The sequence below is a fragment of the Anser brachyrhynchus genome (assembly GCF_964034855.1).
Source record: "Anser brachyrhynchus genome assembly, chromosome: 25".
Classification (NCBI taxonomy): domain Eukaryota; kingdom Metazoa; phylum Chordata; class Aves; order Anseriformes; family Anatidae; genus Anser; species Anser brachyrhynchus.
Genome location: NC_137718.1, coordinates 3,107,236 through 3,130,066, shown reverse-complemented (window position 1 = coordinate 3,130,066; position 22,831 = coordinate 3,107,236). Strand labels below are relative to the sequence as shown.

The 22,831-nt window shown below is 46.3% G+C and overlaps 1 protein-coding gene across 1 annotated transcript in view; it reads right to left on the bottom strand.

The window, feature by feature from the left end:
- The window catches only part of OAF (out at first homolog), a 201,174-nt gene that overhangs the window by 106,532 nt on the left and 71,811 nt on the right, over positions 1 to 22,831 (bottom strand). Inside the window, exon 3 of the mRNA XM_080567495.1 lies at positions 10,080 to 10,207. Coding sequence (XP_080423621.1) covers positions 10,080 to 10,207 — 128 coding nt within the window. The remainder of the gene's footprint in view (positions 1 to 10,079; positions 10,208 to 22,831) is intronic.

Sequence of the window (22,831 nt, the reverse complement as noted above, 5' to 3'; positions counted from 1 at the left end):
ATGCCACATTTGTCACCGTCCCTTTGCTGGGTCTCCAACAAATACCCGAGTAAAGCCAGCTCCACTGTCAGCTGCAAGACCGCTCCGTTGCTGAATGCAAGTCAAAAAGCCATCACTCATGAAAAAGCCTGGAACAGCACAAGATAAGCTTGCAATCTCATGTTACCACACACTCGGAGAAAGATACATATTTATGTGCCTGAAAGGCCCGTTTCCCTTTCTAAATAACGGTGCTAAATCCCACTTCTCTGCTTTCAACAGCACGGCACAGCCCAGCGCTGCAGAGCACCAACCCATCCAAACCTGGCCGCTCAGCATCATCTCGTGGCTAACTGGCCAGAACATTGCAAGTAGGCAGAGGCATCTCGCAGCCAGCTCCCAGAAACACCACACAGGGCCCTGAGCTCCTCCAAACCCTTGAAATACACCATTCTTCTCCGTTTTGATCAGAATCCAGGAGTTCTGGTTCCGTTTACTTCCAACTTTGCGTGCTCCTTTGTGTGCGATGTCTGGCAAATTACTTCTCTGTATTTCAATTACTTCAGATGCAAAACGGGATAAAACATTAAATCCCAAAGCTGGGTGGCATTTCAGGTGTTTTATTGGTGGTTTTGTGTGTGTGTGTTATTTTTGTTGTTGTTTTTGAGACGTGGCCAGAAACAGGAGAGTTTTAAAACAGTGGGAAATATCTGCAAAGTCAAGGTGGGTTTAGGGAACAGTTTCAGTTAACAGAAGCATTTGTAAAAATGCAGAACTGTCAAACCTTTATTTTATATTTATTTTTCACTACAACCATTTCTGATTATTATTATTATTTAAGCAAAATGTATTAACCCATGAAGGAAAGATAATTGCTCCCTTGAAGCTGGCTGAGTGCTTGAGCCATTATGAATTTTTTATGGAGGCTTTGTTGCCCGAGATCCTATGCATATATTAGTAACTGGACAAAAAATGTATTCCACTAATATTTGGTTTTACCATTGAATAACTATTCCAATATTTGAATAACCTTCTACACTCAGGAGCGCAAAAAGTTTGGGGATCTTTGTGAAGGAAAATACCCTGGTAAGTGCTAGGTATTGTTCTTAATCCTAATAAAAGGCAATCTACATGTCTGGGAATCATTTTCCTAAAACCCTAGCATAGATTCTTGCTTTTCGTTTTGTTCTTTCTCAAGAACACATCACACACGATTAGATCATTATGGTCTATCAATTTGTCATATTTCAGCAATTTTTTTCCTTTAAGAATCCAAGATAAGAAATCACTAAAAAGGTCTAAAACTAGAGAAAAATCATTTTGCAAAAACAATTGCTCCATTTCGATGTCAAAACACACAATATTCTTCTCCTTTGAAAGAACATAAGAGGAATCACGTCCCCCTTAGCAGCAATGATTTCCTCCTTATTGTCGCACGCCGGGGCTGCAGGTACCCGGCGCGGGGATGATCGGGGAGCTTTGATTGCTGCAGCAGTGCCCTCCTGCAGCCGCCCCCCATTTCAGAGCAGTGCCACCTTGCACACTCGGTCAGTCTGCGTACACACATCTATACACACGTATTGCTCTTGGCGGGACCGAGATTACAGAAAAGAGGAGGTTTTCTGTAGTTCCACGTTAGCCAGGAGCTCAGCAGAAGCAAGCCCAGTGCATTCCCAGCTTCTCAAGCAAGACTCAAAGCTGGTTCGGATGCGTCTATCCAAGCACCTACCCTGAATGGGGGCAAAGTAGACCGGTTGTGGCGTACAGGAGGATTAGTTCAGTGTGAAATAAAGATATGATGATGAGACGTGACCACATTAAATTGCTGGCCCAGCCTGACTCCACGGGGGCAAAGCAGCCCCGATCCATGACTTCATCTGAACATGCTTCAGCAGCAGCGGCTTCTCCCTGCACCCCCAGGTCATTAGTATGCCACGCTAGCGGGTCAAGGAAGACAAAAAGGTCCCTGTAGCTCCCATCTGCCCCACTAGAAAGGATGAGCTGATTATGTTTTACATTCAATCACAAGAAATAATCAATCTGTAATTAAGAGCCTTCTCTCCCACCCCTCTGTCAGGTCTCTGCCTCTTCCCCCTTAGCACCCCCCACCAAACCTTCCAGCATGGAGTCAATTTAATGAGATTTCGCAGTAACAAATGACCAGTTTGTAATAATTATATTTTCTTCCGCAATTGCTGTAAAAATGATTTAAAGCAGAGAAGGCTCCAATTTATTAAGCATCAGATTTTCTGCGGTGAACTTTTAACTACGAAAAGAGCCTCTGAGACTGAGGGAGCTCTCCTCCCCCACTCAGGGCTTTGCCATAGCCCTGAAATATTGATGGTTTGTAGATGAAAACGTAACGGTGGAAATTTGACTCCTTTATGAAAATAAATGAATCCCGTGTCAGGCAGAGCCCAGCTGCACTCGCTGCCCTTTCATCATGCCTTATGGCAGCATGGCAAGGGAAGAGGAGAAAGGAGTTGCACACAGAGCAGACCCATCCTCAGCCACTCCCAGTCCCATGTTCTCCTACCTAATCCCTCTGCAACTTTCAGGCTATAGGGGAAAAGCCCAGAGCCAAAGGGAGTTCAGGTTCTCAGCTGTGGCACCTCTGGGCTTGGAGGGTTCACTGAGAACAACAGACACCCTAAATAACATCAAGCTTGGAGCTCCTACTACTTGGAGGACCAAAAACCTGCTTCAGCTGTTTTTTGGACCAAAAACGTGCTTCAGCATGTGTTTGCAGCTCAGTGATGAACTTTAGAGAAAAGTCTTGAAGGCAGGGATTTACTTATCCTAAAACACAGCTCGTGCACAAAGCTAACCCCCCACCGACAGACCACTTTTCTCCATCTCTGGCAGTCTTGGCTTTCCCTCAGGCCCCCCACCCTACCATTAGAATAAAACCTACGTCCACATTTTTTTTTAGACCAACCTGCCATCTGGACCTTAAAAGCACTGGGGACGGAGCATCTGGAGGAGGCCTAGAAATGATGTTCTGACTTTAATGCTTCATTTGGAAAGCACTTTGCTAGCCTTGATAAATCACAACACTCGAGTTCTGTAATTGTTTCTACTTTAGTCAGAGACCATGGATAAATCAGTTATGTAGGCAAAGTCATGCAGAAAGCTCCAGAGGATGCAAGAGGCCAACATATTGACTCTTGCAGTGCCTTGGCAGCGCACCGCATGCCAGAGCTGGGAAGGGAACCAGGAGTCCTGGTGCAGCCCCTTCACCAAACACCCAGCTCTCTCCCTGAGTGTTCTTCTCCATTAAACCTTGCTGCAGTTTGCATCATAAGTCTTTTCGCAGCAAATCGGATGCTCTTTCATTTTTATTATGGCAGATTATTTATATCACAAAGGCAGAGTCACCCAGCTGCGAGGTGATATAAAAACGTCGCTAATGCTAAAGAAATTGATCCCACGCCATTAGTTTTCCAGGGGCTCTCGTTTCGAGCCAGCAGCGCGTCCTGCATTTGCGGACCTTTGATGTGTGAGATGTGCAGAGGAGATCGTGGGGATTTCAGCGTAATCAGCAAGCACCACGCAGGCACGAGAAAGCTGCCACAGTGGTTCTGCCTGCTGCTTATCGGGGGGGGCACGGAGTAAAAAGATCCAGGTGTAACACGGGACCTGGCACAGCCTGGCGGCATGCTGAGACACATTCCTGGTATCCTTTATATACATCTGAACGCCTGTCATGGTAAAAGAGTGCTGAAACTGTGAAGTTTGATGGCTCGATATTAAATATACCAAGGCTGGGGTACCAGAGTTCAAGATCCAACCCTCTGTCTGTCGTATATTCCCTATTTAATGAAAATTTCATCCCATTATGCACCCGGAGAGCGACAACAATAACGCAGATAAGTTCTTGCCTTCAACTTTTTCTGGTTAGCCGTTACACCTCGAGGACTGTACTTAGGTCCCCATGGTGCCCGTGGAAGTTTGGGCGAAGCCCTTGTTTTATTCTGCCTGGTCTCACTCACCCCAGCAGCTCCGAGGCCGAACAAAGCCGCAGCGCCCAGCGTGGAGCGCATTGACATGCAGCCCGCCTCGCGCCTCCTCCTCCCTCCAGCTGAGCAGGGAAGGAAGCAGCCCTGCAGCTCGCTGACCTTTCTGCCGAATCGCCTGTCTCACTACAGGGCGATGATCCATGACCCTGGGCGGCGTGGAAGGCCATGGGTAATTACAACCCACCAGGGCCATCATTGCTGAAACAAGAGGCTACTGGGATAGTTGGTAGCTGTGTCCTACTTCAAGTGGGAAACGATATCCTCAGCACCTCATCCTTCCCATCTTCCTCCTCCTCGTCTTCCAAGGAGGAGAGAACGGATGCAAATGGCCAATTCCCTTAATTAGACCAAGGGGCGATTTGGGCAGGCTGTAGGAGACTGAACAAGTCTAGCTCATGGGGGAAGAGATTATTTTAATGAGGCCTAATTCTATTATATGCAAGATGATGAACAATCAATGTGCAATCATGCTGACAGGGAGTGGTTAAAGATTTTGGTCTTTGGCATGCGTGAAAAAACAGATTTTCTATACCGAGCAGAGAGAGGGGAAAATACGAAAGAGAAGAAGAAAGATAAAAGGAGCCAGGTCTTTGCAAAAGGTAAATTGGCAGAATTTGACTGCTTTCTGATTAATACCAGTGAAAGATGTGGCCGAGAGAGTTTTAACCAGCACAGTTTACCAACGGCTGTTGGAATCCAGCGCCTTGTTTCAAAGCACACTTGTTACATGAACCTCCAGCACGCCTACAAAAGGCTGTTAATTTAATTAATTATCCCTGGTAAATGGACCCCTAAGGGCTCCCGGAGGTAACATGCATCTTGGCAAGGAAACAAAACAACTGACAGGAGCATCTGCCTCGCAGAATATTACGGTGCCCACCTAGCGACAGTAAGTGATGGAGAAGCAGCTCGGGCTCCTTGCTGCGTCCCCACGGGGGGCAAGGTGCCAGCCACCGGCCCCAGACCTGCCTGGGGACTTGTGCCAGTGTCCGGGGGCAGACACAGGCTTTGTTCAGCAGGGAAATTTCCTGCCCTGGTTACGAAAGTGGCATTACATCTCCTACAGCTAGCACTGTGTGCTTTCACACAGGCGCACGTGCTCAAACCCAAGGTTTTGTACATCAGGTTTGTGGATTTCTGTGCACAGCCTCCCCCCGCTCCACCAGGTTAGCGCTCAGATGATCAATTTTTTTTTCTTTAGAAGCTAATGAGGCCATTCTGAACAAGAAGAGCTCAATCACACCCATGGAAAAGGACTTAGCTGCCTGATGATCTCCACCAAATTGACTAACCCAAGGCATAACTTTTTCCTCCTGCTATCCACAATTGCCAAATGAGCTTGAACTGGCGTAAATCAGATGAAGCCCAGCCCCTTCAGTGAAGCTTTGCCGATATTTGGAAGCTGAAGATCACGCTCAGAAGACCTTGGGAAGGTCATTCCACACATTATCTGCAAAGATCTTGTCTCCTATACCTAGAGGAAGGTCTATATATCACCTGAGGGGCCTGTTTTATTATTGCTCTTCTTCCTTGCAGTAAGTGCGTGGATGGCATGCAATTTTTTTCTTTTACCTCTGACAAAAGCAGACAAAATAGCACAAGCCTGACTTACCAACACCACAACACTTTGTTTTTCTACATTACTGCATAAAGGCCAAAAAAGGAAGTTATCCTGACCTCTGTGTTGCTATCATTAGGGCTTTTTTTTCCATTAATATACTCATGCTTGTTAGCACATTCATTTTAGGTACATGCACACAAAAGCCTCCTTGCAGCTCTACGGCTGCGGTGGAACTACATGACAAGAAGACGACCAACTGCAAAAGACTGATTATTTTTAGCTTAACAAGTAAGAGGACAAACAATAAGAAAGCAGGGATAATGCATCACGAAATGTACTTTGTTCATTTATTTGACAACTGCAGTTTAGTTGTAATTAATTATGATAATACATTATGGCGTACCAGTTAATGTTCTGTAGTATAATATATTAAAGTCTCAGTAATATGAGGACTCCCCTCCAGCCTTCTACTGCTAAATCTCTGTTACGTAGCAGGGAAAAGCCTGAAATCTTGGGGGTGACAATTACAGAGGGCACTGCGGAGGAAGGGGCTAATTAAAAATTTGCTTTGGGAAATCTGTCAGAGTTGCAAGCACAGAGAGAGAGGTTTTGGCAGCTTTGTGTTTGACTTTCCTGAAACAAATACAGGGGCCCACACAAATCATTGACACTGTAGAGAAGGTCTTCTGTTGCCATTTTTCATGCCTGTGGCATTCAGCTGTAGCTCGGGATCCCTGCAGGCAGTGCCCAGACCCCACTCCCTGGCTAAGCCTCGGGTTTCGGGCTGGCAGCTCCTTGCAGCGTTTTGCTCTGATCCTCACCCCCTCCCCATCCCCATTTCTGACCATTATTGTAGCAAGAGCCTCCTCTGAGTTCCCGCTGCATGCACAGTGGGAGCTGGGCTGCAGACGTGGTGCAGCATCCTCTGCCTCCCCTCCTCAGCATGGGGGGCACAGGAAGCCACCGTGTGCCACCCTGGGAGCATCCCTGCACAAGCTGCAAGGACAGGGACAGCGTGCCGGGAGCATCTCGAGCATCTCAAGCCATCAGCATCAGAGCATGCTGGGGAGAGCCAAGCTGTGCCAGGCCTCAATTCCCCAACAGCGGTTGGATGTGCAAAGTTTTTATGACAGCAACTCTCCCTGCGCAAGGGTCCAGGTCCCCGCGGGAGCCTTTAGGTGCTGGTGTAAGACAAACAATAAATAATTGTGTCTGTCATGGAGCACGGACAGCACGTACAATGCTGTAGGCAGCTGCGGGAGTTTTATACATTTATCCTTCAGGCCTACATAGCTTGGGTAGCTCCTTCATAGGCTGAAATGATATTGGTTTCACACTATATATTGCTTTTCTTATTAGATCTGGCCAGAGCAGTTCTTGTCTAGAAACCAGCAACTGTCACATTAGCTTTGCCTAAACGCATACAGCTCTCTGGACAGGCTCCAGCCCAAGGACAGATCCCTTCCTGCCTGGCTTAGGGCTCGCTTGCTTTCCTCTCCCACACAGCGGGGTCCCAACTACCCCTTCCCATCCTCACCCCCTGCCTCTTGCTGCACCTGGCTGCCAGGCTCTGTGCAGTGCTCCAGGAGATGGAGAAGAAGCCAAGCAAAAGGCACCCGACTGGCTTTCCCTCCCATAACAACCCTGGGGAAGGGCAGATGGCTATCAAAGGGTTCCCTAAGATGCCAGGATACTTTAAGTCTTTGATGGAAGAGAGGAAAAACCACCCTTAACAGCGAGATGCCCTCTCAGGATTGCTCCAGACAAGCCTCTCATCTCAAGAAAAATAATAAATAAATAAATTCTGTTGTAAAATTCCACAGGTTAAAAACTTGCTTGTAAAAAATCATCTTCCTCTAGGGAATTTTACCGTTTCAGGAACATTGTCACCCCCCATTTATAGTCCAGCCAGCGCCAAGTCAGGTGGGCTAAAACATGAGCCGGTACAGGCTAACCGAGGTCCAGAGACGTAGATGAATCCAAGGCAATTTGCATTCATTTACTGGTGATGTGCCAGGTCACACTCATTCAAAATGTGGCCTTGTGGACATCTTCAGACAGACCTGCTCCCTCTCTGCCTGGCTTAATGTCCTTGACTGACAAAGGCAACCCCCTAACGTCCCCTCTCCTGACAGCATCCTTTCTCTGCTCACACGGTTTTTTAAGACGAGGGCTGCTTTGCAGGTGCCTGAGCCAGGCCCACAGAGAACCCAACTCGTGTTAGACAGTTAGGAAAGCTTCCCCGGAGCATTCACACTTTGCCCTGCCCGTTTTCAGGAGGGCAGCTCAGCAGGGAAGCTCGGCACACGACAGGCCACAGCAAGATCGAGCCCTCTCCGTCTTGCAGAGAAACGAGTGATTAGCTGCCTCCCGGAGAGAAGTAACACGGGGCCGTGAATAAAGAGACACTGGCTGTTCAGACGACGAGAGCAAGTGGAAATTACTGATAAGCCGTGGGATTCAGAGCAATCTGTGGTTGGTAACTGAGTATATAATGACTGTATGAGCAGAGGAGCTCCCCAAGTGCCCATCTCTCCTCTTCCCCGCACCACTGCAGCCACCCACAGTGCCCGTCAACCGCTGTGCTGAAGCTGAGGGAAAGCAAGTTTATCGTCTCTATTAGGATCCAGATGGAGATTTACACAGTATTTTATTTCATTGGTTCTGTGGGAATGGCAGCCAGTCCCTACACCTGCCCACCCCCAGGGACAGCAGCCTCCTGAGTCGTTCAGACAGAGGCAGCAAGGCTGGAGGGTTAATTCTGAGCTTCATATCTACCAATACTTTATTTTTAACTTCCACTACCTGTAACCACCATTGCATTTCATAGTCGCATAAAGCCAGTTGGAAAAGACCTCCAGACAGCACCTACCCCAGCCCATCGCTCAGAGCAGGATCACCATCAGAAGATCTGGTCAGTTCTGGTTTTGGCTCTCAAAAGCTTGCAGAGATTAAGATTCTTCTGCCTTTTGAGGTGACAAATTTCAGTCTCACACAGCCCCGTTACTGACATTTTTCCCAGTGTTCAGTCTGAACCGTCCCATTCCCAAGTTACAGCCATTTCATGCTGTTTACCCAACAAGCTGTTTATCCAGAGCCCTCTTTCTCAGTTTCCACATTAAAAGCCTTAGGAGGCATTGCCAAAAGCTTTACTAATGTCACAGTAAAGCATGTCACTTGCATCACTCAGGAGAGTAAGGCATTGTAAGCAACTTCGTGTCCAAAGGGGGGGAAGGAAAAACAAAAAATAAAAGCTGTCCTCGAACATTTGAAGTCCCTGCAACAAGTCAAAAGACAAAGCTGCCTTACTCTGAAGAGCAATCCACAGGTCCAACTAAGACCTGCTCAGACCTGAGGCCCTAGCCATGGACTATTATATTACCATGATTCTTGCAGAGATGCTGCTTGTACGGGACCTCCCAGCTTTCCCTGGCACAGGCACATCAATAAATATGTTTATGCAGAACCCATAACTGCCATCAGAGATCCAAGGAGAGAGAAACCTTTCCTGAGTACAAAGAGGCATGGGAAGAATTTGCTGTATCAAATTCTCAGTATCCTTCTGCTTAATTACCAAAGCCTTAATGACTCCTCTAATGAGCTGCAAAAGTCTGGATGCATCCCTCGGAGAGCCATTAACTGCTGAGCAACCCGAGGAGAAATCCTCTCCTCAGCGGCTTGGGGAAAGCCCAGGACAGACTCCCAGGTAGAGACTTAAGAAAAAATAAATAAAATAATAATAATAATAAAATAGTATTGAACAAATCAACTCTGTAGTGCTTACTATGAAATATTAGCTCTCACTTTTAGGATTGCAAGGTCCTCTTTTAGACTCTGCTGATGGAGTGGCCTTGTGGGACAATCACAGAATCAGACTATCCTGAGGTGGAAGGGACCCACAAGGATCATCGATCGAGTCCAGCCCCTGGGACCCTGATGTTCCTCCTCAACACGTTTTGATTTTTTGTGATTTTTTTTTTCTGAATGTCTCTCATGGTGCCTGCAGCAGTAGTCATTAACGAGGACCTGATCTCTCTGAGCCTTAAACTGTTCCCACAGCACGAGTAATAATAAATATAGGCAGATTGCAGTGTAGAAGAATTATCAGGTTTCAGCAGCTGTAACAATATCCGAATTATCAGGTGAAAGCCTTATGGAAAAGCAATTAGGTAATAACAGACTTGTATCAGAGTCATCAGGGACTTTTCATGCTGTGCTAGAAAATCAGGACCCAGAATGAATTTGATTGGATTAAATAAAAGAACCGATCTAACCTTGTCATGATCTCCTACACTGAGCTGAAGCTTTACAGGGCTTTGAAAAAGCAATCACATTTTGTTTCGAGATTTCCTTCCTTCCTTCCCAGCCTCACAGTAAGAACACAAAATAGGAATCACCTCTGTCCACTTTCTCTCCCAAACACCTTCTTACTTCATTGCATTTCTGAGGAGTTTATCAGCGATATCTCCAGACCCCCAGCCTGAATCCCACCGAGGAACAGAAGGAGGTGAAAAGCTGACCTGAAACGTTGGCACCGCTTGTCCGGAATGCAGAAGCAGGTAAGATCGCGTCTCCTGCCCATCGCCAGCGTGCCTGGAGCTCTCCAGATGAGACCCTTGTTTGAGGATAATATTCCGTGCCCTGCAATCTGAATACAGCAAAGGCAATCAGCAACCCATAAGAGCCACCTGATTTAGGCTTTTAGCACATCTGTAAAACAGTCACAAAAAAGGCGAGCCCATAGCTGTAGTGGTGCTGAATACCTCTTATTTAGCTCCATATTTTCTTTTCCATGCTCATTTTCCTTTGTAGCTGGTCTTTTGTTCAGCTCCCTATATCTAACTAAACTTCCACAGCAAATTAAATGGCATGGCCTCCGTTTTACCAATGGGAGCCAACTGATGGCCTTGCCTAGCCGTCGAAAATTGCCTTTGCACTGCCTTGAACGAATGCCCTGCAATCACTGCCCGTCGAGATCTGTTCCAAGCCCCTCGAGTCACGGCGCACAAAAAAAGCTGGAGGGATCACAGACCTCTGCAACCAAAAAATAAATACACTTGGAGACTCATACGTCCACAAGCTGCAGATGTCCTAGAAGTTTTCCTGCTGCTTTTTGTTTAAAAACAGACAAATGGAAATTGAGGAAATAGGGGACGTTTACTAAAGACACTGTGGTTCTGAATGTTGTCGTGCTGCAAGAAGGGAGCAAAGCCACTGGAAAGCAGGTTTTGCTTCCTGATTTTAAGTAAACATTTACAAGCAGAGCACTTGTTGAAATGCAAACACAAAACCCAAAGTGTCTCCGCTCCCCCTCCCAGCTCCCAGCACAGGAAGAGGAGGGCACGAGTGAAAGAAAATCAGTGCCAATGCGGTAGTGAATGAATGAAGCCACCACACAATTTTCTTTTGCGGGCAGCAAAGCCTGAAAGCAGTGGAAAGTAGGCTGGATTTGCATGAGGATAACAGGCAGGACAGCACTAGAGGCAAGACCTAATAACCTTAGCAAGCCAAAAGATGTGCAAACTTAGTTTGCATTTTTATTTTACTTTGATGCCTTCCCTCTTTTTATTTCCCATGCACCTGTGATGATTAATATCAAAGGGTATTATTGCACCTCTTCCTCCTGACATTCAAACCAAGCAATTTCAGTGCCTGTCAGTCAAAAATAAGGAAGGGCAAGAGGTGAGGTCAGCTCTCCCTCAGATCCAAGCTCTTTTTCTATTTACATTAATACAAGGAAGAGCTGAACATGCAGAGAACACACAGGAAATGTCATCTCTGTTCACAGACTTTTGCATTAAAGGTAAGACCTGAATATTTATCTCCCTTTCCAGCCACTGAACTCTGCAGGTCCATTAGCTCAGGGGCAGTCGTGTTTGACTGTGGGGCGTAACGATGACGGTTGTGGCTTTGGGATCCCAAACATCTACTGATCCTTTCATCTCTTTCCTCCCTTAAAAAAAAAATGTTAACATACTTCGGAACTGAGAATCAAAAGTAAAAAAAAAAAGAACCAATATTTTATTCTTTGAGCTTGAGAGAAAAAGTAATTTAGCAAACATTACTTAAAATAAGGGTTTTATAAAAGGACTTGTGCTTTTTTTTTTTTTTGATTGTTTCTTCTCCTCTCTCCCCCTTACTTTTCTGCAATTGATTGACAGCTCCCTGATGATAAATTCTCTCAGTTGGCAGGCATTTTTCATAATGTTTCATTTGTGGCACTGCAAACTGGATGGCCCCTCTGTACCTCCTCCAGTTTCTCTCCCTTTTCAATTGCTTCTAGGAACGATGGCAGCAAAGATTGCAGAAATCAGAGCACCTCCACACGCGCTGCGCTCCTGCAGTGGCAATAAGGTGCACGGGTTTCCTAACCTCTAAATCCCTCAACGAACGCTTCCATGATAAGAAAAATAAAAAATAGAAAAGAGTAGAAAACTGAGATTAATGCAGGGGACAAACAAGTATTTTGCTCTAAGTATGAGAAGTGTTTCTAAACCCTGCCTGGGTCACTCAGCGTGGGCTTGCGGGGTGCCAGCAGCCCCACAGCACCCCAACATGGGTCTGCAGTGCTGGAGCGGTGACAGCTCCAGAGCAGAACGTAGACAGCTCATGTTATCAGCTCGATGCATCATTTCTTAGGCAACCCAAGGGATTTGAACACTCAAGTGGCAGATTAATTTAAATCAAAACTGATCGGAGATGAGAAGATAACCGCACCATTTATTTTGTGGGCAAACAGCAATTCCTTTTCAGCCTTGATCTCAAAATACTTTTCCTTTGTTGTGCAATCACAGCCTAAAACACAAATTCAAAAGAAGCTCAGAATAAGTCCATATTTCTCTAAGAGCAATTTGCACAAACACTGTGTTTTCCGTGTTTACTTTGTTTGCCAAAATTAGAAGTGAAAGCCAGAGCAGCAGGATGGGAGACACTCCCCTGGTTGGAATTGCTTCCACTTTTCCTTGGGGGTTCTTACTGACAGTGTAAATTTGGGGCTTGTTAACACATTGCAAGACATCAAGCATCACACAGCTTTTGCTTTTCAATCTGCTCATTTCTGGTGCTTCGTTGTGGTGACAGTTTAAATCTGAGCAGGAGCAGGGAAGCCTTTGTAATGGGAATTTGAGCTGCCAGCCTGCGCTGCTTTTGCTTTGAGTTTCCAAAAAGGAGAAGGAAAGGTCCTTCCTGAGTAACTGGAAGTCACCAGGCTGGGAAAGCTGGGGCTGCAGAGAGGCTGGGCACTTGATTCGGGGATTTCTCTACTAATGGGGAGGAGAAAGCAGGAGTGGTGTTTAGCCTGCTAATCCTGACTTCCAGGTGTAGCGCCTGCTTTGATACAGAACCCAATGAGATTATTTCAGCCAGCAACTTTGAATCGCCTCTTTAAAAGGATTAAACCTCTAAATACCTCGGGAGAAATCAGGCACCTAAACGTGGCTGAGGAGCAGAGCCTGGCAGGCCAGGTGAGATGCGCAGAGATCTCGGGCTGTGTGCCTCGGGCTGTGGGCAGCGTCTGATGAGACACAGCTTGCACATCGCTGCCTGCCCGACCCCAGCTTCCCATCAGGAAAATTGGCGATAATAGGACTCCCTTGTCTTCCTAGGGGGGAGGGAGGAGAAAGACATTAAAGATTATGTGATGCTCACCTAATTCAGCCCTAGGGAGCAGATAAGTGAGATTTTTCTCAAGTATTTTAACAGAGAATAGCTCTACTTACTTCGGCGGCAAAATGGAGCCAATTTGCACAGCCCAAGGATCCAGCTCCTGATGCTTATCTAAAGCTCCTAGGACTACAAATGAAGGCTGCAGGTATCACAGGCACATCCTGCTGCATGCTGCTATGAAGTGCAACAGGAGCGATCGTAACAGCAAGGGGAAGTTTCTGGTAACACTGCCCTCAAGGTAGGGAACACACCACGAGCTTTTCCTTGCTGGCAGCGGATAACACGAGCAGCAATTCATCTGCTCGTGGTCTCGAAGGGAACTGAGAAGTGCAGAAGCCCGCAAGAGGATGGGAAGAGCAATAGAGAATCTGCCCTGGAATTTTGGAGTGGGTTCACATCCAGCCTCTGATCAGATCCTGGGGCCTTCCTCACTGCATCTCAAATGAAATCAGTCTAGATTTTTTTTTTTTTAAACCAGTCACAGCCTGCAGCCTCCACGTTCTCTAATCAAGACAAGTCCTCGCTTCTCAGCGTCTCGCAATAGGTGCCGTCATTTTTCATCACCTCCCCCCTCGCACAAAGCCCAAGTTGCTGTTTCCAGACAGCCAGATTCCCCCCCAGCTGGGCATTTGCCTGTATCTTGGTAACTTCAGACAGCCACCTACGTACTGATCTGTCTCTTCCCAGCGCTTCCCACTTCCACAGATGCTACCGAGATCCCCACTGAAGATCTAGCACCTCCAGGAGATCTGTTCCTGAAGGACACGCACCTGCCAAAGAAATCCTGCCCACCCCTTAATGCCAGCCTGGTTCCCAGGCTTACCCACGGGTCATGCTGGAGTTAGGAACAATTAGCGCTTCCCTCTGCATGAGAAATTATATCTTGGCCATTATCAGTATATTCTTACTGCCCACCAAGCCTTTATACAATTGCCAGTCAGGGTTTATGTTTATTTGTTTGGGTTTTATGGTAAATATAGTTAAATATCCAAGAGGAGAAAACAAGAACAACCCTTCAGTCCTGCAGTTGGGAGCTAGTATCAGAAAGAAAGTCCACGCAGCACGCTCAAATGCAAGGTTGGAAGGAACTTCAGAGTAATCCCTGGAAGCTCAACTGCCTAAACCCCAGCCTTGCCCTTCCTGGCAAGGACCACTATGACAGCTGTAAATTGTGAGAAGCCTTCCATGCCAAGAGAAGGTATGGCTTGAAATAATCCACAATTGATATGCAAAAACATTTTAAAAAATGCACAAAATAAACCAGTGCAAAAATGACAGCTGGGGAAAAAAAAACAGACTATTTGATGCATTTCCAGACGCTGTTGGAGAGCTCTTCCCCTCTAAGAGGGGCTTCGTACTGCTGTCTGAATAGGACGAGTGAGAAGAACTGCATCAGGGATGGAAAAAAACCTGCTTCCTGAAAGCTGTCAATCTGCAGGCTGTGTTTCACAGCTGAAATGTTGATGTTAGCTTCATATCAAAGAGACAAGGCTTCTGGAGGACTCACTTTGAGTGCCAAACTGATATTCAAACATGATGGGGCAGGTCTTCTTCCTGGAGAGGAGCCCTGGAGGGACAGACAGGACCTGAACTCCAGGAACATGTTTTCTCTAGGAAAACAGGGCTGGATAGAGAAGAGGAGGGGACCAGTCTCCACTGAAACTGCCCTGGACTCCACAGAGATATGAATGGGATTTGGTTTAACCTTTGTGCAAAACCTGCAAAGAGTCTACTGTGGAACTAGGATAAATTCAGGTCATAAATAGAGGAGAAGATGGGAAGGAACAGTTGGTACACATGCTGTTTTCACACAACACACATTTAATAAGACGCATTGCATTTACTAACCCTTCTGCTCCGAAGGGTCACGTCCCCCATCCACTTAAACTTAGCCTCTGCTTCAGCCTTAAGATATAGCTCTGTAAAGCACGCAAGAGGCACGTCACCATAAGTACATGTGTTTTGTCTCTACGACAGCCTGGAGCACCCTGCCCCAAGTCAGCGCGCAGAGAAAAACCTCAGGCACATACCAAGTGGCTCGGCTCCAAGCTGGCACTGCACAAGGTAACAGAATTTCTCCGACAAGCACACAAAAGGGCTGGGGAATTTTAATATCTTCTTCCCTACAAGTAATTTCCAGTGTTTATGCTCTGTGGAGCTCCTCACGAGTGTCAGAGCAGAACAAATGTCAGTTTTAATGGACTTGCTAAATCATAAAAACCGTTTGCAAAATTGCATCTGATTAAAACCTGCAAACGTTCCATTATTCACAGGAAGATCCCAGGCAGCTTGCGGCAGTGCGCTGTCAGAGGGGAAACCTTGGCCCACGGGACTCTACCTCGGTAACAAAAAGTAATCCTACAATGCACCCTAGCCAAATAGAGGCATTTTCCTGGAGAGACGGAACAAAGCTCAGCATTCATCATTTCATCGTTAATTCTTGTAGCAACATATAACCACGCGCGACACAATATGAATTACAACGCACATCTCGGCGGCGTGCTTTGTCACTGGCAATATTCAAGCGCTTCGGAGATGTAGATCACAGCTCCCTTTGGGAGAAGGCCAGCTCCGGAACAGGTCAAAATATTTTGCTTCTAAGGTGGCTGACACTGGAAGTGTTTCCTATTATTTATCCCCATTCTAACCTGCCCACATTCACCAAAAGCCCGCCTCCTGCTCCATATGGAAGGGGAGTAAAAACGGAAAATTCTTTTCCATATGGACAAAGCAGATGTGGCAATAGAATATATATTATAAATAGGGGCTGCTTTAGAGAGTAAATAGCACTAAAACCAGAAAGGATACCCATCAAAATTGTGATGTTATACCATTTACTGGCAGGAATGTAGAGGCTTAATTCTAACTGTGCTCTCTAGATGGTGATGCAGAGCAATTATGCTTTATTTTCCCGAGCATGTAACCTTTGGTAACACTGCGTTCTGAAAAGAGACTGAAAGCGATTTAGCCAGACACGCCACATCTAGATAGCTGCCTACCTCCTAGATGTCAAACAATACATCAATCAACCTTTCCTGTTAAGCTGTTATTTAATTTTCAAGGGATTTGTTTCTTCCCCAAACTAGGTTTTTACTTTATTTACTAAATAATGCAGCTTCAGGGGAAGAGGTAGGAAGGGAAGCAACGTTATTTATTTATTTTCGGAAAGACAAAACATTTGAACGCATCCGAAGCCAAAACATTTTATTTCAAAAGGATTCAAACTATTCATAGTGCACGTCTCCAAGGAGCTGATCACGTTCTGGTTTCACGATGGCATTTCCATGCCAGAACTGATACATGCATTGCTTTCTAAAAGGGCAGAAGGGCACAACTAACCCCAAAATGGTTTCTTTGGAAGCTGAATTTTCCCCACATGGGTACAGACGCGCCCTGATCTGACCACGTCAGCCTGTCACAGGGCTGCGACAGCAGACTGGGATGCTCTTACAGTGCCTCCAGATGAATCCATACGTGTGGCTGAAAACTCTTTCCAGACTCTCAAAGCATCCATGTCCATAGTGGAAATGCCTACTGCAATCTGCTGTGCAGAGAAATTCCCCTCTAACACATTACCTGGCAAAGATTCAAGGAGAGCCAAGTGTTGTTTCATGGCTGAACTAAGGCAGAGGTGCTCTGAAGTAGCTGGATGAAGATGTCAAGGAAGAGGAAAAAGCAGGCTCTCCATCAACGCTGCTGCGGCATTTTCCCCGTGTGCCAAAGGGTGTCAGAGAGATGCTGAAGCCCAACTTCGGCAAATTCCCCACCATCGTGCAGCACAGCTTTCGTGCAAAGGTTAATAATTCCTGGTGCGTTCTGTGAACTCAGCATTTCTCCTGCATTTTAGCTTGATGTACTGCCCTTTTCACCACGAACACATTTCTTCCTCCCTCCCTTCTGCTAATCAGTTTCATCAACACAGCCCCAGGTGAAGAATGGCTTTAGAGATATGTAGACTATGAGACAGAAAGTGTTGCTTAAACCAAATGATAACAGTCAACAGAATCCTATTAATAAGCTACAGAAATTCAGCCATGGCCCAGAATCACAGCTGATGTTAACTGAAATAGCAATGACAATTTACACCAGAAGACAGCCTGGCCTTGTGAGTTTATAAATCTCCATGCTCTTTAAAAACAAAGCCCTAAATCATTTTGCCTGAGAAATGAGAATATCAATTATATTGCTCTATATCCTTCCCTTCTTCACCATAACCATTGATTTGTGCTTCCCTATTTCATCCTAGGATTTCCAAAGACAGCAGGAAATTTATGGCTCCGTTCTATAGAGAGGAAAACCGAGGATCTTGTGAGTTGGTGGTGGGCACCCAGCTGTGGGAGACAGAACCCACCTTCCCCTCCTCGTCATCCCTCCAGAGAACAAATGCTGCTCACGTCACCCCGAGTAACTGAGCCCTTAAAGCCTGAGAGCCCATTTGCAGAGCCAAACTGCTTGACGGTGTCTCAGCAAGTCTAAAACAGCCCCTGTATCTCTTGGTGAGTTTGGAAGATGTCAGCATAAGGTATGATCTTCTCTATTCCCCGCAGTGCACAGCTTTGGGAGAGGAATTGCATACAATTCTGCAGGCACTAAACTTAATCCTTTGCTCCTACACAATGAACAGGTTCTTTAGAGTTGTACGCAGTCTGGTGTTGGACCAGAGCAAAAAAAAAAAAGCTGAATGATTCACGAGAGAATCATTCTGGGAGACCTTTGCTCTCCTGCTGCAGACCGGGACAGGAGCACCCTGACTGCCGGCAAGTTTGTTCTCCAAAAGGTCACTGAAGAGGTTCACAGCGATTAATACATATGTATTCAAGGCTAAGTCGGCCAGTGCCAGGCGTTATCTGGCCTCAGGTGTCACAAGAGCAATGGCTTTGCTTTCCCTCATCCCGAGAGGTGCTGAGCCGCCCTGGGCTGGCGGGGGGTGACAGCAGGTTTCCCTCCCACAGGACCCTGGCACGGGGAGGGACTGCTTCTATAAAGGTTGCAGTAAAGCACCTGTAGCTGCATTTGATTAAAAGTTGTATTAGCGCTTAGCTCTTGCGTGGCGTTTGCCATCCTGAGACTTGAAGTGATCGACGCAATCAAACCCTGCTTAGCGCGTACGGAAGCGACTGGCTGAAGGTCATGCAGAGCCTCAGGGGAGGCCAAGGATTAGACCAAGCTCTTTGGCTGAAAATACCACGGAAAATGTTCCTCTTCTTCCCCTCCCAAGTTTTTCCTTCTAATCCTGTTTCTCTGGGTCTGCAGTCGGAAGGGGACTCTTCTGTGCCACCCTCCCCAGCTTCCCGCTAATCTACTGATGTAATCATGGTGACGAATGTCTTTTTGGATCTTCCCTTCTGATCTGAGAGGCGTTTCTGCTGTGCACCCCCCAGGCCTAAGGCAGTAGGTGAGTCAGGGACAGACAATTCTCCCAAACCTCCAAGGTCAGGAGCACACTGGACAAGACAGGGGAAGTACAGCTCCTTCCGTGTAGCACAGCGACTTGAAACAGCTGAAACAAAAAGTCATCCCATCGCACCATCAGCAAGAAACCACATGGAAAGACTCATTCATCAACTTCTCCATCTTTAAATTAAAAGCAGGGGGTCCTCAACTGCCTCTTTCCTTTGGTGTGCGCCTTTTCTGAAGGCAGAGGGGCAGCCAACACTCCCTGGGCTTCCAGCACCTCCTCTGCAAGATGCTTCTCAGGTTAGAAGAGACTTCCCTTGGTGACCCGGGACCCCAAAGTGACCTCGTGCTCCCCAGATGCAAAGCACTCCGAAGCAGCACCTGGGCCTGGTGAGGGGCTGCGCTCACTGAGGCACAATTTCAGTTAAAGAAACGAATAAGACAAGCACCACCGCTCGCCCCATGGTATCGGTCGCAGAGCTGCAGCTCTTTTCTCTGCTTGACGTTGAACTTGGGACAGAGCTGAAAGCACGAGTCTTCCCCTGACGGGAGAACCAATTAGTGCCTTTCAGCTCACTCGACTCCTCCATGTTAGTCAGACGGGATCGCATTCCCTGGAAACTGAAGTACTTCTACTTGACATCAGAAGGCGTTCTCAGCTATAGCAAAACCCATCGTTCCTGTGACCCTAGCATGTTGCCAGCTTACTCCAGCTGAGAAGTTGGTCTGTTGCGCACGTTACTTACAAAACATGGGTTCTTTGGTTTATAAGCTCAAAAATGAAATCAAAGTGAATCACTGCGTTAGGTACAGTTTCATTGTTTTCCCCACGTGCTGCCTTCCCTATGAAAAGTTTAAGGCAACGCTCATTTAAAATATCTCCCTCTATTAAGATCACTCACTGCTGTGACAAGAGAGCAGAATCTGAAGAGGTACATTGCATAATGTGTTCCACAAAGAACGAGTACAATGCATACAGAAAGAGCAGAAATTGTTTGCACTTCGAGGGCTTCAGAAGTATGCAGCAAGAGATGGAAAACCACTTTTGGTATGGAACCTCCTCAGCTCTAGATAGCAAGTAGCGTCGTGTATTCTTAGCAGCGGTTTAAGTTAGAAACTGGAAAGAAAAAACAAAAATGCAAAGATTGAGTTTTTCTGACAATTCTCCCGACATCCTGGCTGGTATAAGGTGTGACAGCAGCTTCGCAGCGGATGCTACAAGCTCCTGTCACAGGATGGCTCATCGCAGCTCTTTAAACCCATTCATTGCTGAGATTTCAGCACAAGATTTGGAGGCAGGAATGCCTCCATGTAGGAAATCTCAGGAATGACTGCAGCGAGCCAGAACTGTGAGCCAGGACAAAGCTTAGATGCTGCTTATATCCCCGCTAATGACTGCAGGGGATGTGCCAATAAACCTTTTGCAAAAGAAATGAGATAGCTTCCAGGAATATCTCGAGGATAACAGGCAAGGACAAAACACCTGCAGCTCTGAAGGAGCCTGCAACCAGAGGTGACAACAGAACTGAGTGGACAATAATCATCATTTCTCTCTTCCCATGCTCATTCTGCAAACTTTACAAGCCAAAGGCTTTTTGGCTCAAGCTGCAGAGAGTCGTTACTGGAGATCAACACTGACCGCGATCGCTCCTTATGTACTATCGACACTTCGTGGTAAGAGAACCTCAAAATGGGTGTTGGGAACGTCTAGTTTGTCTTGTTAGCATAGATTTGCCAAATTCTAACCAGCAAACCACACTTATTTTTTTCTCTAAATTGCTAGCAGCCACACAAAGAAAAGAGAGAAAGCCTCAAAGGTTTCTAATGCAGCAGACCAAAAGGGCCAGAGCTAGCGGCTCCAGGGAGGAAGAACACCTTATCTGTCGGCCCAGCTACGACAAGCTTTATCTGGAAATAAACACCCAGGCTGCTGGAGCTACCTGGTGGCACTGAAGGCTCCAACCTTCACCCTTCAGCCAGTGCCCTCGGCTGGATGGGAGGAAGAGACACTGCGGAGCTGGGGGAGAAATGCTGAGCAATAGCTGCGTGCCTCCTGCCAGGTGATGCTGAGCAGACTGCAGGCTGCACATTTGCTTTCCCCCAAATGAGAAAGCTCTGTTTTGGTTTGTTAGTTGTTGTTGTTTTTTTTTTTTTTTCCTCTTTAGTCTACTGCATAAAAACAAGCCAGGAAAACAGATATAAATGTCCACAATATGACAAGATTATGCTGCAGAGCTGAGATGTGGGAAAGCAATAGAGGGGAAGATGTACTGGTAAATCTTAATAGAAACCACAACTGATAAACTGTAAGGAACGGGGAAATCTACGCTTACTTCTCACAGCCTTGTTTATGCTAATAAAGGTTTGGTAATGAATTACTGGTAAGTGGCCTCCTTTAGTGGGGAATTATTCAAGCAAGCAGGTGCGGCTTAACAAACATTTATCTTCTTGGGGCTGCAAGGCGCTGCAGGAGACGTGCGGAAGGGACAGCCAGGCACCAGCTCCCTGTCCAGACATCTGCAGCGGGGCGTCAGGAGGGGGAGACACATGCCAGGAACAGCTGGGTGCACATGGGGAGGGAAGGAGGCATCTGCTCAGGCACCCAGCCTGCTTGGTGCAAGAGCCAGCCTCAAGATTCAGCATCCCAAAAAAGACAGCCTTCAAAACCTTGCTGGCCCCGGAAAGCTGGTTTTATCGTGCTGAGAAACCCAGCTCCTGGGCTGCCTGAGGATCAGGAGGAAGGTTTGAAGCCCTAAGGTAGGATGCAGAGATCTGAGTTCTTGGTACCACACCAGGCCCGACTGAGACAGATCTATGATCGCATCTTTCTGGGGCTCCGACTCCACCTCGGTTCCTCTGTTTGCAAAACAGAAAAAACCAGCTTTGCCCACACTGGCAGCTAAATCCCTTTTTTTTTTTTTTGTGCATGAAAAAGGCTCAGGCACTAACACAGCACTCATCCTTTTAGTTCCTAGATGGATAAATATTCTCACTGCCGCTCTAAGCTGTCACAAGGATTTGTATCTGCCTTCATTACATCCCTTCCAGTCACAGGATAATTACATCCAATGTTGCTTTAAGTCTCAGTGAGCAAAGGAAAATTCAGGAGATTAATCAGAATATTTTTTGTAAAGAGTTCTAAAAATATTCTAAATAGACCAGAAACCCAGATGAGTGGCATCCTCATTTATTACTGAGCCAAGCTTTGGATACAACAATCAATTGACTTGATAGATAACACAGATCTTCTGCCTCTCCTATTTCTTTCTAGAAGTTCTCATTCAGAGCCAGATCAAGATACAATTCTATTATTCTCTCTCTCACTTGCTGGAGTTTATTTTTGGATGTGTGTTTTCAGCATTCTCTCCAGGGGTGTGCTGTTGTCATGATTTTGAATTAGGTTTTTCCTTTCTCATTGTCCCCATCCAGTAATAAAATTTTGGAGCACTTGTTTCTTAAGATGCTGTTCAATTCTGTCCTTCCAGAAGCCTATGATAATGTTGTTGTTGCTTTCGGGGCAGTCATGATGTAATGCAATAGAAATTTCCCATATGGTTCTCAAGGCTTTTTTATTTTTTATTTTTTTAATTTAAACACAAGCCTAGACCTGGCTTTCCATGGCACATAATCTGATGTTTACGAAGCCCTTTAGCAGTTTGCTCCTGGCCTCTTCTGCTCTGACATGACCGATCCCCTTTCCAGACAAAGCAAAGCAGCTTTATCTACACCATCTTTAGGAGTAACTTCGGGAGCTTTTTGCCAAGCTAATGTTCTGACCATATCCTCACGTGTTTTTGTCGCAATGGCATAAGTCTAGGGGCTGGGCAGAGCTTGCAGCTGATTTACGTCAAGAGCACAAGAACAAGGCGCTCGTCATTTGCAGCTGGGCCAACCGAGCTGTACGGAGGGATGTAAATATTCCCACCGGAGCAAGCAGCGAGATCTGATCCAGGAAAATTTCAGTGCTTAGATCAGTGTCACTTTAGCTGCTACCAAGAGAGTTTATTACAAATATATAACGCAATAAAATAAGGCAATTGCTTTTCATGGTGTAAATGACCTTGCAAAGGTAAGAGGGATGATAGAAGAGGGCAGTCAATCTCCGTGCCTCGTTGGTGAATTCCTGCTCTGATTCAAAAATTTTAACTCCCGAGGAACTTCGGCTGTCATTTGCTCTCCCTTTGGGCAGCAGTGATGCAGAGCCCAGGCT